Source organism: Lolium perenne, chromosome 7 (genome assembly GCF_019359855.2).
Source record: "Lolium perenne isolate Kyuss_39 chromosome 7, Kyuss_2.0, whole genome shotgun sequence".
In the NCBI taxonomy this organism is placed as follows: domain Eukaryota; kingdom Viridiplantae; phylum Streptophyta; class Magnoliopsida; order Poales; family Poaceae; genus Lolium; species Lolium perenne.
This window is the reverse complement of record NC_067250.2, coordinates 18435593-18451521: the sequence shown is the minus strand read 5'-3', so window position 1 is coordinate 18451521 and position 15929 is coordinate 18435593. Positions and strand designations below refer to the sequence as shown.

General features: G+C 44.6%; 2 protein-coding genes across 8 annotated transcripts; one reads left to right on the top strand and one right to left on the bottom strand.

Annotated features, from left to right (window-relative positions):
- The first annotated feature begins 345 nt into the window (after nt 1–345).
- On the top strand, nt 346–5846 carry LOC127311277 (uncharacterized). 7 transcript variants are annotated; one of them, XM_051341669.2, is made up of 9 exons: nt 346–568; nt 645–843; nt 1092–1287; nt 1683–1886; nt 2489–2839; nt 2932–4018; nt 4366–4579; nt 4663–4987; nt 5247–5846. In XM_051341669.2, the coding sequence occupies exons 1-6, from the start codon at nt 383–385 to the stop codon at nt 3905–3907; spliced, it is 2112 nt and encodes a 703-aa protein (XP_051197629.1). In that variant the 5' UTR covers nt 346–382; the 3' UTR covers nt 3908–4018; nt 4366–4579; nt 4663–4987; nt 5247–5846. The 7 variants fall into 7 exon arrangements, with proteins under 7 accessions (XP_051197629.1, XP_051197628.1, XP_051197626.1 ...); XM_051341668.2 differs by having other exon boundaries at nt 2932–4042; XM_051341666.2 differs by having other exon boundaries at nt 2932–4078.
- A 2068-nt stretch (nt 5847–7914) lies between these two features.
- Nucleotides 7915–9624, bottom strand: LOC127311279 (GDSL esterase/lipase APG). The gene is made up of 4 exons (XM_051341672.1): nt 9344–9624; nt 9084–9214; nt 8696–8929; nt 7915–8596 (listed from the first exon to the last, which is right to left on the bottom strand). The coding sequence occupies exons 1-4, from the start codon at nt 9609–9611 to the stop codon at nt 8141–8143; spliced, it is 1089 nt and encodes a 362-aa protein (XP_051197632.1). The 5' UTR covers nt 9612–9624; the 3' UTR covers nt 7915–8140.
- Between the last annotated feature and the right edge of the window lie 6305 nt (nt 9625–15929).

The window sequence follows — 15929 nt, the reverse complement described above, 5'->3', positions numbered from 1 at the left end:
GTGAAGAAGAAACATTTATATTGTCTAGGCAAAAAATACAAAATAATATCTGGTGAAAAGTCATTTTGGAGGATCAAAATTGTATTTTTTTACACGGGTTTCAAAAAAGTTTTTTCCCATGAAACTTTATATGCGCACCTAGAATATGTACCCTATATGTACACCCTAGTTCTTTTCTGAAAATTCTGTAATATGAGCCAAAGTGGATTTGGAACGGGAGGCCCATTTCTAATTGAACTGAACTAAAGCCCAAAAGCCCACCTGGCCCGTCTTTCTCGTCCCGTCCTCCCCCACTTCGGCTTCTCTCTGAGGCTCGCTCGCACACTGACGCAGCGGCGCCGGCGCCGGCGACCACCACATCTCCCGCTCCCGCCCCCCAAAAATGGCGCCTCCTCCCCTCAACGACCTCACCCGCCTGCTCGCCGAGGTAGCTTCCCGCCCCGCCGGCGGCGAATCACTCTCCGCCTCCATCTCCTCCCTCGCGGCGGCCCTCAGCCCCAGCGCCCCCGCCTCCGGAACCGGTGTCCTCGACGCCGCGCTCTCCCTCATGTGCTTCGACCCACAAGAGGCAATCCATCTGTTCTCTACCACTGCAGGAACCTTGGTTGGTTGGTGGTGTAAGCGAGCGCGTGTTTCCGTTGCAGGTGGATAGGGCTCGCCTGGACTGCCTGGTCCGCACCACCGTCTCCGCGCTCTCCGACTCGGCCTCGTGCCGAGTGGTGCGGACCGACGAACGGAGCGGCGGCGAGATGCTCTGCTTCGGGAGCTCCGTCTCCCCCGGGGACTGCTGCGAGCTGGTCCGCTCCTGTGCTGCCCTCGTCGATAAATTGGGGGATCTTGATGGTGAGAATCAGTCCCCTCTCCCCTCTCATTCTATTCTCTCCCCGAATTGAATGCAGTATATAGCAATGCTGTCACTGTTAGACCAACTTTAAACTGGCACGGCATTATTTGTCATCCAACTCAGTTTCTGTTGCAGTTCAGAGCTTACCACATGAAACTTATGTTTGCCTGCCCCCCTCTCATTTTGCATGTAGGTAAGAAATGTTATTGCCGTCAGTGCTGATATTTCGTGACTTTATCTTGTGCAGTTGCGGGTCACTCTTATGACCTTCTGCACGCCGTTGTGAAAACGGCGCTGCTATCTCCACATTACCAGTCTCTCTTTCCTTTGCCATATTACAGAGAAGATGGAGAAACCGGTTATGAAATGGGTACCATCGGCATCGATTTAGCAAGGCATCCATCTTATCAAGTGCTTCCCGGTGATGGCTCGATCCCGCCGAGGTATGCTTGGGACAGTTATATATGGGCTTTAGTGGAAGAAAGATTTAATGATGTAATACAATATTCGTCAAGGGTGTGATGTACTGTATTATAGTATATTCCGAAAGATACTATAGAAAATAAGGCAACACATGTTAAAGAGCGACAGGAATCCCGGAATACATTGATCTTTTTGGTCCACTGTACATATCTTTTTGTTTGTTAACCCTCTACTTGAAAAAAAAACTAATCCACTGCTTTGTGAGTACAATTTTGAGTTATCGGCACCCTGTTATCTTATTTGTGCTTACGTTAGGTGATGATTTCCTCTGTTGCCTGACTTGAGGAAAATCAGCCTGCTATTTTTCTTACGCTTTTACTGATTTGCATCGCATTTTTGCGTTTGTGTGTGGTAGGGCCCTTCTGTGGCATCTCGACCCATCGGTTCTAAAACATGATCTTTCAGAGATGCTACGGGAAGCAGTTGCAAGGCCCTTGCTTTATCTGAGGAAAGAGTTACATGATCGGGTATCATGGCGTGTGATTGTAATATGTTTGGTTTGCTCCCCGCCTGCATTCTTGGAGATGCGATCATTACTCCATATATGGTTTCTTGCAACGTAAGTTCACACCTCATAATACTTGGTCCTAGCTGATCCATATTCTGTTTGACTCTGAGTTTGTGTGTTACTGTCAGTTGACTTCTCCAAGTATTTTTACACTCGCTACTAAAATTACACAAAGTACAATTAAAGGTGTTTTTTCCTTGAGCCTGAAACCAGCAAAGTTGAAGTTCATTTTAGGAAACAGGGTAATGGGCATGTCCAAGTGAACTCTGCAAAGGTTGGAATCAAAGTAGCTGGAAATTGAGTTAATTGATGCATTTTATTGCATTCATTTTAAAATCTCATTGTCTGCTACTCCCTCCGTTCCTATTTAATCGACGCTGGGGACAGAAGTCTATTGAACAAATAATGTATTGATAGAAGTCAATTAAATCCGGACAGAGGTAGTAGTGTTTTAATCTCTTGAAATGGAAACTTTATTAACATGAGACTTAATAATTATTTAATCTTTGTAGCATTTCCTTCTTCCTGGTCTAAATGGTATACATCCAACACTATTATGGATGCAAATGGTTCTGTACATTGTATCAATGCATCGTACATTCTCTGGTGGCTGTTTAAGGAGATCTCTTTATAATTTTTCCTTATGTATGCAGGGGTATGGGTTCTGTGCTAGAACTTTGCACAGCAATGGTATCATCAGTATTAGATGTTCTTCTCGAGCCGATGGGATGGGGAATATCCATGGAACTGGGGCAGAAGTTTCCCTTCGCACATGCTTATTTCCCAAGCCAGCAAAGGGACTTGCTTGCCATACTAACTGGACCCATATCATGCAGAAGATTTATGGACCTTGTTTCTTGCATAGAAGCTATGGTTTGTTTGGGTAACACAAGAAGCGGCAACTCTTTATGGAACAGCATACAATCACAACCATCAAAGGGATCACACTTTGGCAAAAAACCATCATCAAAGGGATTGGTCAAATTCGAATATAGTTCTGCTTGGTATGTTTATTAATATGGAAATACTAATATATATCTAGATTTTAAGCATTCTATCCAACCGAAAGATAATTTCTCCTGCTCTGTGCTGCTAGGTTGATGATTACAAATTTCCCTATCTGGTTCAGTTTTGCTACTGCCTTACTTTTTCATCAGAATGGTTCACAAGGTTATTTATCAGAAATATTATCCAGGGAGAAAACTGCTGAATCAATAAGTGATATCAGTCTTGCTCAGAGGGCAGCATTTTACCTTTCGTGGGTCTTATGCCCTTCTAATGTAGATGAAAGACAGATATTGGCTAACAATATGGTGGACTTATCACATGCTTGGGCTAGGAACAACAAAAGACGCCCCAGTTATGCATACCATACTAGTACTGTAAATCACAGGAGGAAATTGCGAATACCCACAGCAGAGGTTACGGGGAAACTTTATGCATCAACCAACCCTGTCAGTTCCCTTATTGAAGAATTTGATGACCACTGTGTGAAGTTCAGTAACATTACTGCTGTTAGTCAAGTGCAAGATGAAGACACATCAGACATCCCTCTCGCATGCCCTAATTTTCTGCATTTGCAGATTCCTTTAGGGGTGTTGCTTGTGTCCTCTAGCTGTATTAGTGAGCAGGAATGTAACGTGATTCTGCACTACACAAACACTGGTCTAGTTCTAGAGTCAAAGGAAGTGCAGGAAAAAATGAAAGATCATTTTGGTCATGATGGTTTTTCATCCACCTATAGAGGTTTTAATGAAAGACGGGCTTTAAGTGGTGCATATCTCATCTTTGGCTGGCTTGACATCATTGATGATATGTCTGGAGCGATCTTTGAATCTGAAGATACATGTCGTCATTTTGTCAGTGAACTAAGAACCAGGATGTGCCCATACTTGCTCAAGTGTGTAAATTTATTGCTGAATCAGGCAGGTCAAGATAAAGATTTTATAATTGATCTCCGTGACAGGTTGCTGAACTGGAGTAATAAAGGGCAGAGTTTTGATGGTTGCGAGGCATTCAAAGACGTTATCCTTCAAATAAATAGAAAAGTTATGCTCCCACCACAGCAATGACCAGGGCTTTTATGTAACTGTGAATGTGTCCTGACGGATTCCTGGTCTTCCTTTGGTGGTTATACTGCTGGACATGAGCTGTTGAGTATAAACATATCCAGCCAGCTCTTGGTACTTTTCTATCAGAGTTCTGAGGTTACCACAACTCCCAGCTATTTAAGCAGTGCAACTGTATGGGCTCTGATCGCTTCTACCCTAGTAGATAATGTAAAGTGACGTCTCAGTTCTAGATAGTGTAAACTAACATCTGTGGAGCATACATTGGATCAGGCAAACTAGTAACACTGACTTCAGTTGCAAATTTAGCTGTTGCCTCCTATCTTGACGTTTCCACTTCATTTTCTGTCATGACCACTAATATTGATTGATGTGCTTGAACCCATAATTAAAATGGTTGCAATCACCAGTTTATTTAGGCAAGTATCATCACATACCATACCTATCTTACCAATATGCAGGAGATATTTATATTTAGACTGAGCCGCTGAGGGACTTCTACATGACACGGGGCTTAGATACACACTGTATGTTTGCTGATTCTCTTGCTGCTGCACCACTGCTTCTGGCCAACTATTTTGTTGTGCACTAACTACTCCAGTCTACTAGTGCCATTGCTATATTTGGTGTTGCAATATTTCAGCTCTGCGTTTGGAGAACAGAAATTACCTCAATGTACATTCCTTTTGTACTTCATTTTTGTCCTGCCTTTTTCTGTTTGTCCTACTAAGCTGAACTTCTTTTTGTTTGTTGCGCAGATTGCAGACCGCGCTAAATTAAAATGTTTTGAAGAATTTTATATACAATATCAGGCCTACCAAGTGATATAACAGTTTGGTTTGGTATGCTGGTGTTATTTGTGCCCTTGCCAAACTGGTGAAATGATTCTGATGGGTTAAGTTTTTAATCAATTCTTCTTATTTTTTTTGTGGGACATTATTACCTCTTAATTTTACTTTTCAACTTTGTTACTCTGAAGTGGATACGATGTATAAAGACGACTGATTTGTTTGCACTTAGCGGCCTCTTTTGTGGCGCTCTACTTCATGGCTGCTAATTTCAGACTCCATAATTCGTTCCATGGTAAGAACTTGTTGCATACATAGAAGAGAAAAAACATGTGCATATATGTTCATTCTGTTTATAGTACATATGCACAGAGAACACAAAATGCCAGAAGGTGCATCTTCTGCCACTATAGATTTCCAGGAAACAATCCGTTAACTTGGTGCCAGCTTTGAAAGTTGTACTATAATCTGTTTTTTCACCAGTCTTTTATTAGAGTTTGTTGGTCTGTTATTGGTGGTCAATTCAATAACTAACTCCTGAATCCCTATTGCAGGGGGCTACTTTAAGCACGGATAGAGATTTAGAGATTGTGATGTCTCAATCTTTGGAGTGCCAATTGCAAAATAATTAGTTTACGATCAATTGGTGCAGGTAATGGTTTACATCAATACATCTGCTGCATCATAGATATCGTCTCCCTGATAACAGGAATCGCCGACGTCTTGCATTGAAGAGTTCAATGCAGGAGACCGTTAAATGAGCTAGTATTAATTGCGTCATCAATGTGAGTATGTGGCAACCAACAAAAATCTATAAAAAATCTTTAGATTTTAGGTGCAGGGGGTTCACACGTAGCCTTCCAATTGTATATACAGCAGTAAGTGGTACGGCGATCCATTAACGCAATAGCATTGCAGCCTACTTGCGGCTCCAAGTTGGGCGGGTCATCGATCGGGATGAGGACACGACCCCATTATGGTTACTCTCCCTGCACAAACAGAAGAAACATGTATTTAAGATTTAACTTTAATTACTGATTAGTCCAATAATTTTATTTAACTAGATGCAGAGTTGGAACCATAGAAAAAATAACAAATGTCCGTGTTGCTTTTTGTTAAAAAGTTACAATCAAATTTGTACCGGTTAAACGTCATATTGCTGATTTTTTTTTGGTAAAAATATATCTTAAGAAACACATGTGTCCTATTTTTTTTTTTTTTTGGATGAAAGCGCACTTTTCTCTGATCAAATTTACATGCATGTGGCTTTTGAATTTCTTTGTACAATCTCAAAAACATCAAAGTTAAGCAGACATGTTTGCAAAAGGGAAGATAAATGGTTGTGTTAGTCAATTGATGCAGAGGTTGGGATATTCTCCCCTTTTCGAGAAAAATAATTAAGAAAAGTACTAGTAGTTAACAAATTGTCACCATGTGGGGCTGAAATCAATTGTTGGAAGAAAACTGAAAGTCAAATCACCTATGACACTACTAACTTATTAAGGATCAAAGACATGTCCTTTCAACTAGTCAAAGGAAAGTGCATGCATTTTAAAATTGTGGGAGCATATGCACCCATATTCCGAAACACCACTCCCGCATGGACACCACTATATTGTCATCTTAGCAAAAACAAAATGCCTTCACGAACAAGATTAGAAAGACAAAGATAATTTTGTTTGATCCAATTAATGAATGAAAAATTACATGGACCAAAGACATCACTTACCAACATGCGACTCTAGGACCTCGCCATAGATGAATGAGACAGTGGCGGAGCTTCCCAAAAAATCAAGGGGGCGAAACATAAAATGTTAGTGTTTGGGGAATGAGACCATAGAGGCTAGATCCATAGCGAAGAGGCCTGCAATCGTTGTTAGTTGCCTCTAGCGAAGACGGGGCTAGATGAGGCGTCGGTTCTTGAGGGAGGCCCTAGCGAATTTTGCATCGTGATCTGCATGCTAGCGCTCTAGAGATTTCTATGACATGACTAGTGAACATGTGTGCATTATCGTGAATAACTTATGCTATGGAAGACCAATTTCCCACCGTCATAATTCCTTCTTGATTGCGAGTTTTCAAAAAGGGTACTCCCATCTTTAGGAAATTCAACAGATCGACTCGTCAAGGGAGACTCCCACAAACCCTCACGCACGCGTCCCCAGGGCGCCGTCGGGGGCAACTTCCCGCGCCGCCTCTACCAAATCCCGAGGGCCTCCTCTGTCGCCGCTGCCGGCAAGGGCTGCGGTGGCGACGGGCCTGGCGCAGAAGGCATTGGGGGTTGATTTGCGGTGGCAGATCTCTAGGGGCAGCTGGGGATGGCGCAAGGTTTTTGCTGCGCGCGGCGGCTAGGGTGGCGTCCTTAGGCATGCAGTGATGGCGATGTTCCCTTGGGCGCGATGGCCGCGCGGGATGGCTGCTTGTGGCTGATGTGGCGATGCCTGTTGCAGCGGCGGCTTCCTTTGGGCATCCACGCATGGGGTGGACGTCACGGTCGCAGGTCTAGGCTCCCGCCTAGATCCACCATCGACACGACTGCCTGGTTGCCCGGAGAAGTGTGGGAAGGCGGCACGGTGCACTATGCCAGCCTTGGGGCGGAGCGTGCGCGTGGTTCATGCTTGGGCTTACATCCTCTTCTGCCAGATGGTGTCGGTCGTTGGGTGGCGGCGTGGGGGCCTGCCGATATGCCTAATAAAGGTGGTTGTCCTACGGTTCCTCTTGTGTGAAGATAAAGACCTTCCTGAGGCGGTCCTTCTTGATCTGGCCGGCGTGGTGAGTTCCGGAAGGCTCGGCCGGTGAATGTAACACTTCAAATTATGCATGGAGTTTGCTGGATCAGGTGGTATTCCGTTGTGCGCACTCATACTTTTATTCCGACCGTTTGGTTCTGAAGGGAGCGGCGTGAAGCTCTATTCTTTCTTGCCATTAGGCATTTTGGTCCATGATGAAGTCAGAGATGAAGAATATTATGAAGGCAGGATTGGAGGACTAGTAATGGAGGTTCGAGTCTCTATGCTATCGAGGAACTTGATTGGTGTTCTAGGTTTCGCATGAACAATATATAAGTGGGCCGACAACATAGGTGAAGTTCAAAGTTTTACATTTCAGTGTGAAAATCCAAGGTCTAGCCTTAATTAGTTGTGTCTGTCACCTTAGGAATCTGAAAGAAGATAAGCAAGCCCAACCGCTGCAAGAGTTGAGCATTCGTCACGGAAATAAAGGTAATCAAAGCTCAATACCATTTGCATAGAAAAGCCGAGAGCGACCTCTACCGAGGTTGTTCACAAATTATAAGCTCTTCATGACATAATAATATAGTACTAACTAGGCAACAAAATGCTCACATTAATTTGCAGTACGTAGATACAAATTGAAATCATCAAACATATGTATGTCGGTAGGCTCGTCGATCTGCAGCAGCTGCACGGTCTTTTTATAGCTACGCTTACTATGAGAGTAAGTCGATGCCCGCGGAGACCATGGAGTCGGCGATGACCAAGTTGGCCGCCTCCGACGGGTGCACGCCGTCGAAGTACACGTAGCTGCTGGCGTTCCGGCACATCCCGACCGCCGTGGCCGGGTCGCAGAGGTAGACTCTCGTCCCCGCCTTCCCCGTCCTGCAGCACGTCTTCCTCGCCTCCGAGAAGCCCTGCGCCGCCGGTTTCTCGGAGAGTTCCCGGAGCGGCGTGTAGATGTCGAAGACGGCGACCTTGAGGCCGTCGTGCCGCTTCACCAGAGCCTCGACGGTGGCGTTCAGCTTCCGGTTGAAGGTCTCCGCGTCGCCGTTGAGCCGACGCACGCACCCGCTGCGGCCCTTGCCGTACAGCCGGATTGCCGCCGGCAGGCACCCCAGCGGCGGCATGGACGTCACGCCGATCCGCCGTGCCCCCAGCTTGTACAGCTCCTGCGATCCACAACCACAAGGTCACGTCACGTGCTGCGAGAGATGCATACGTACGATGGGTATGTGAGGCCGGCGATGTCGGTAAGCCGGTGTACTAACGTCGGTGAAGCCGGAGAAAATGCGGACGAGGTGGTCACAGTAGCGGTTGACGTCGTAGCGCGCGGACAGGGAGGCGTTGTGGTAGTAGTTCTGGAGGAAGTCGCCGGTGCCGGTGCTGACGACGTACAGCGCGTCGGCCAGGATCGAGCGCGCCCCGCGGCGCCCGGCCACCGCGGCAAGCTTGGCCTGGTACTCCTTGTAGTACTTGAGCTGCTGCGACAACGTGATCGCATCCTACAAAATATACGAATGAAGGTCGGATAATATCATGATAACCTTCTTTTGTTCCTCACTGTACTCACGCTGCCACTCTCATCTCATGTACAGTACTGCAACTCCTAATCAAAGCTGCTTTCTCCGTTCGAGGATATGGCTGATATATACTTACATACAGGGCGGCCGTGTCGTCGTCGTAGCTGGATGCGGCAGATCCGAAGTTTGCGCCGGCGAGGAGGTTCTTCCCCGATGCCAGCGGGCTGAGGTACGGCGGCGCGTAGCCCTCAAAGCCAAGCGTTTCAGCTGCAGAAAGCACACATGCACAAACCGTAACACCAGGTAAACTGCAAGTTCACAGAACCTATAGATAGCTAAGAGTGACACCGTTGCAGGATATGCTAAGTGTGAGAGAGTGTGTATGCAACGACGTACAGGTGACGTCGGTGACGATCTTGCCGTCGGAGAACCTGCCGGTGGCCTTGTGGCGCCTGAAGTTCTTCCCATACGGCGCGTAGTTGGCCTTGAAGACGGCGCCGGGCAGGTAGTTGTTGTTGCCGACGTCGATGGTCGAGTCACCGAACGAGATCACCGCGGGCACCACCTGCGCCTGGACGCTGCCGCCCCAGGAGATGAGGAGCAGAGACAGTGCCAGCAGCACGAACCTCCCTTGCATCGCTAATGAACCCCTAGATGAAGACATGTTCAGTAATGCTTTTGCCCGGGCCTGCTTTTGCCTGCAGCGATGGTACGTATATATATAGGGAGAGCCATAACTGGCAAAGTTGGCATTCTCACTGGTATGTGTTTATTTGAAAAAGGCACCTATAATATGTATACTTATTTTTAAAATTACCCCTCCATGTTTGCTCACCTGGAATGATGCCATGAGATCTAGATCCCATCATCCTATGGATGCCATGCCGCTTCCGTCCCTATCCACCGGTCAAATACACCTAATTTTGAAACATAAGGCCGTAGCCCAGTTTTAAATTAATAAAGCCAGAAAACCGGCAGCATACCAGCATACAGTATACGAACCCATAGTCTCATAAATTCATCGAATAACATATCATCACAAATCGGAGTAAGGGAAACACCAGCCAGTAGAGAAAGAAACAAGAAGCAGAACTAAGCCATCATATGGCTCAGCAAGTCGTCCTTAATCCCTAGTCTGCGCATGTAGTCTTCTCACAGCGCCCAACGCCTCGTCCAGCAGGCCTCTGTCTTTCGGTCTGACTAGAACCCTTTAAAAGAAGACATCAGCTGGGTTGTTAATCATCTTCCCTTTGATAGTAAGTTTATTATGGAAATTCCACAAAGTTCAACACAAGGTTGCGAAGGTGAACCAAACTATCCTACGAAGGAAGCCCGAGAGCACATGTGAAAGTGCGATGAAGCCACCAACCTTGGCTAGGTTCCAATCTCAATGAAGGAGTTCCCTGACTCCTGCTTAGGCAAAACAAGCAAGAGAGCACGCAAAGAAGATATGAGTGCAATCCTCGAGCTCACCGCAAAGCAAGCATGCACCCGTAAAAGGGCCATGTCGCTGTGCCACCTGGTCGCTACATGGCACATTGCCCCTAATCAACCGCCACAAGAAAATCTTAATTTTGGGTGGCATTGTAGTGTGTCACACCTCCTGAAGTGTGTCACCGCCGCTCCCTGCGACAAACTAAGGTAGATAGGTCTCGTGGAGTATTCACCCGAGGCCTCCAAGGACATTCCATCCTCATTGGGGTCCTCTGCGAGAGCTTGAATCTCCCTACATTGGTTGTCCCACTCCATCGTCTCGTCAAGGCCAAATTGTCTCTTGAAACGGATGCACCATTCCCCTTGCCCCCCATATAGAACTCAGGTCCCATGAACCAAAATAAATGGTTCAGCGGAACAACTAAACAGTAGTGGGAAGAGAGCCCTAAGTGGCGCATTGCCCGACCAGTCTAGCCCGAAGAAGGTTCGCCTCCCAGTACGAACCGTATGTTTGACTCCAAGCTTGCAGTACCACTTGAGCTTTTGAATGGCGTTCCAAAATTGAGAGCCACAGACCGGAACCTCCCTAGAATAATGGTTCGAGGTGCCAAGATACTTGACGAGGATCAGGTCAGCCCATAGTCCCTCCGCTTTTGATATAGCATCCAGATCCATTTCAACATCAGGGCAATGTTCATGTATCTGGTGTTGGGGATCACTAGACCTCCAAACTCTTTTGGCCTACACACCGTTGCCCAGTCCATCATATGGTATTTGCGTTTATTACCCACACCTTCCCACAAAAAATGGGATCGAGGCGTGTCCATGCCCTTATGAGCTCGTGAAGCAAGTAAACACCCATCACAAAACTAGACAAACATGAGTTGGTGAGTTCAAGCCCCCTGAGGCAAGGAACAAGCCCTACCATGGGTCAACCCTATGGCCCACTTTTTCGTGGAGGAGGTCCCAGTCAGAAACCCTAAGTGGCTTCATGGGGAACTTTCCAAGCATATAGTTGAGCTTATTCGCTAAGCTTCGCTTCCTCTCCTAGGAGACCCCTGTCACAATCGCTTCACTTTTGTCAATTTTGATCTTCAAGCCCGGCATACTTGAAGCAAAGGAGGAGAAAGTTTAGGTTTGTGATCCCTAGATCGGTAGGCTCCAACAGGATCATCGTATCATCTTCATACGTAGATGAGTCGCCACCCCCCGGGATGAGATGCACACCACCCCCTGAATGTGGCCTTACGCCTAATTCGGTGTAACCAAGGCAACGAGAATCTTGAAAAGCGACGTGCTCGCATGTTTTCTACATTTCCATTCATATTCACCACTGTTGAGTGCCTCCCGCTCTCTACTAGAAAACCTAGCTAAATCACCACTCACATTCGTTGTTATCTTTAAACCTGCGCTCTTCTTTTCATCAGTCTCAGGATTGCCCTGTCAGACTACACATAAACTCTTTTCTGTATGAAACATCTAATTTTATTAAGCTTATTTATTAACTAATGCGTTACATTACATCAGATGTGAAAACATATACACACGAACAATAAAGACACATGATTTTCTAAAATAATAAAGATCTCTAGTAAACCAAAAGTTATATCATGTCCTTCTAGCTATTTGCTTCTAGCACCATGCTATGCAATTGTGATTGATCTTCCCCGTGTCTATACTCTATAGCGGAGAAGTTGAAGAAGACAAAATCTGCACAAGCTACACTTGCATCATGTAGATCTTAAAAAACCGTACGGGCTTCTTTCCTTAGTGGGGTAAAATCCCTGAACACGTTGTGGGATGCCAACAATGATACCGGAGTTAGTTCTCAGGTGAAGCTAGAGGAAAAAAGAATTAATGGGTCAGCTCTACTACAGCTAGAGTAATGGTGTTGTAATCTTTCATTAATGAGCTCAAAGACTAAATTAATGAGAGTTGGACGTATTTGGTTAGCTAAGCCCTCCCCAAATTAAACTACTCTTTCAAAAACATAATAAGTGTCGAGATTTTAGTTTAATTTTGTTCAAATTTAAACTAAAACATCGACATTTTTTATATACAGAAGCGAGTAGCTTTAGTGAGCCAAGCAAGTTGTAAGTGTTGTTATCCAAGAGGAAGAAGATGTGATTCAGCCCGACGATATGACACTGAGTCTTGGTGCAATCTAGAGACATACATAAGTTGATGATTTCTTTTGCTATAAATGTCTTATTTTGCTTATATGTTTTTCGATAAAGGAGCAGAGTCCCAGCCTCTGCATCAATAGATGCACACGGCTTCTTTTATTAAAAACCAAATATCAAGTCTTAGTATAACATCACTTATTACAATCACGGAGAAGCTAGAATCGCAACAAAGAACAACCAGACGAAAATATGGCTAACAGAAGAGCTATGCATTTGCTATTCTATTAAGATGCCGCCACCCAGTAGCCTGGAAAAAGAAGTCCTGAGCAACCAGTAGCATCCGGTTGCATCCAGTAACCATATCCTCCCGCTGCTCCATAGGGAGGAGGAACGCCCATTGTTGAATTGAATGAGCAGCTCGCCGGATAACCTGCAAAAAATTAGTCCCAGTGTGTTTGTTAAAGATCATATCATTTCTAGTCCTCCAAATAGCCCAACATAAGGCCGAAACACCTATTCGAATCTTTTGTTTATCCTCTTTCCTCACTCCATTCAGCCATCTACCAAACATATTAGTAATATTAGCTGACGGAGGGATATTATAAGTAAGATACACCATACGCCATATTATCTTCGCAAAAGGGCAAAATACAAATAAATGGTTTACAGTCTCCATGGAATCACAAAAGCAACATTTTTGACACCCATTTCACTTCCGTTTGGCTAAGTTATCCTTAGTTAAAAGAACCTTGTTATTAAGGAACCACATAAATATTTTTATCTTCAAAGGGATCTTTAACTTCCATAGATACTTACGAAGGTAAATAGTATGCCCATTCATCATATCTAGATACATAGATTTAACTGTGAAAATACCCGAATCATTTAGTTTCCAAATAAACTTATCCGATTCAGTAGTTAAATTGATTGTAATTAATCTTTGGCATAGATGTAACCACCTATTATCATTCAGACCTCTTCTAAAAGTAAGATTAGTAGGTTGAGTTTCAAGCACAGTCGACACCAACACATTTTTATGCTGAATAATATTATACAAAGTCGGATATTGATGGGATAGAGGCGTGTCACCCAACCACACATCCTCCCAGAACCTCACAGATTTTCCATCACCTACTTTGAAACTGCCTCGCTTAAAGAAATCTTCTTTCACATGCATAAGACCCTTCCAGAAAGGTGAATCAGTTGGTCTAACCTCTACTTGTGCCAAAGTTTTGTTTTTAAGATATTTGTTACATAGGAGTTGTTGCCACATACCCTCCTCTGAAAGGATTTTAAACAACCATTTACTCAATAGGCATTTATTTTTCAATTCCAACACCTCAATACCCAACCCCCCTTGATCCTTTGGTCTACACAAAATACTCCATTTAGATAGCCTATATTTCTTCTTATGCTCATCCGATTGCCAGAAAAAATTTGATCTATAAAAGTCAAGCCTCTTCCTCACCCCAATTGGGATTTCCAAGAAGGAAAGCATAAACATTGGCAGACTTGTAAGAACCGAATTAATTAGGACCAATCTATCACTATAAGATAACAATTTACTACGCCAACCCCCCAATTTTAACGCAAACCGATTTTCAATGGGATTCCATTCCGCATTCCGCAAAGTCCTATAATGTACCGGTATACCCAAATATTTTAAAGGTAGACATCCAGACTCACACCCAAAAATGTTTCTATATTGATCTTCCGTATCCTTTGCCTTTCCGAAGGTAAAGATTTCACTCTTATGGAAATTAATTTTCAAACCCGAAAGTTGTTCAAAAATACATAAAATCAGTTTCATATTAACAGCTTTAGCAATATCATGTTCCAAAAACAAGATTGTGTCATCCGCATATTGTAAAATGAAAATTCCCCCGTCAATAAGGTGCGGCAACAAGCTTCCCACTTTACCTACATCCTTTTCTCTAGCAATAAGAATCGCTAACATATCAGCGACAATATTAGAAAGAATTGGGGATAGAGGATCTCCCTGTCGTAGACCTACCCTAGTTTGGAAGTTATGCCCAATCACATCATTCACTCTTATACCAACACTCCCCCCTTGCACAAATTGCTTTATCCTATCACACCATATCGGATCAAATCCTTTCATGCTTAGAACTTGTTGCAAAAAGGGCCATTTAACCTTATCATACGCCTTTTTAAAATCAATCTTAAAAATCACCCCATCTAGTTTCCTTCTATGCATTTCATGTATCGTCTCATGAAGGACAACAACACCTTCTATGTAACAGAGACAGGCTGTGTTTGTTGGTCATACCCTTCCATTATAGGAAAACCGTCTGATGATCAGTGATGAGTACTCGCGCGTGGAAACCTTTAAGGCTAAACTGTTCTTGATGTCAGGTGGTGTGCCCCAAACCTTTGACTATTCTATTCATATTGTCAGGCAGATACAGATATTCAAAATATTTTAAGAGCGTTGCAATTTAAGAGTGTTGTCCAGCGCCGTCGCATGCCGTCGAGCTGTGCCGACGCGACGCGCGTTTATAACCTAGCTCCATCTATCCAGTTAATACACGTACGATCTCACTGTGACACCCAACCGCCAAATGGTGACACGCATCCAAAGTTGCAGGTGGAATGAGACTTTCCATTAATCCCGCCTTTCGTCCCGTCAACGAAATCAGCTAATTTCGTACGTGCCATCCGGGGCCCCTCTTTCCCACTTTGTAATATCCCTCTAATCTTGTTTAGTCTCGATGGGCATGATCAGATGGGATCAGGACAACCCAGACCCGCGCCACTTGCATCGTTACACCACGCATCAACTTTACGATAGTATCCCAAATTTCCAATTGCATGTACATTTGCAAGAGTCTCACTCTTACCAAATTCATATAATTCACTGTGTATAGTGGCGTATGTGGAAATGCACCTGAATCTGCAATTTTTTATGAGAAAAATCCGGTGATCTATACGAACAATATATAGTGGTGGGCAATTTTTTATGAGTACGTATTTTAAATCTTCAAGTAAAAAGATCACTAAAGCATGCGCCAATGAATTACGAGGCGGCCTAGACTTTATGCTCTATAGGAAATATTTTCTCTCTCTTCTTCATGCACCCAAATATCCTAGAACCTTGTTTTGCGTAGATGCAAAGATTAGGAGCAATCAAGCACACTATGCGGTGATCTGCGCCATTCCACGTGAACGGCTCCTGATTCGTCAGGCTCCTCCTCGTCTTTCGCCTCCAGGTGGAGCCAGCAATGCCGAGAGGGGCCGCGAAGGCATCGCCGAGCCAAGACGGAGACTCTCTAATAGATGCAATGGAGGTGAGCACTAACCTTAGGGTTAGGGGTTAGGTCGCAGGCGGGACAAGGTTGGGGGATGACACTCGAGAAGAAAAGGATCGGAATGAGGAGGGGGCTTAGAGGGATGCTGGGGTG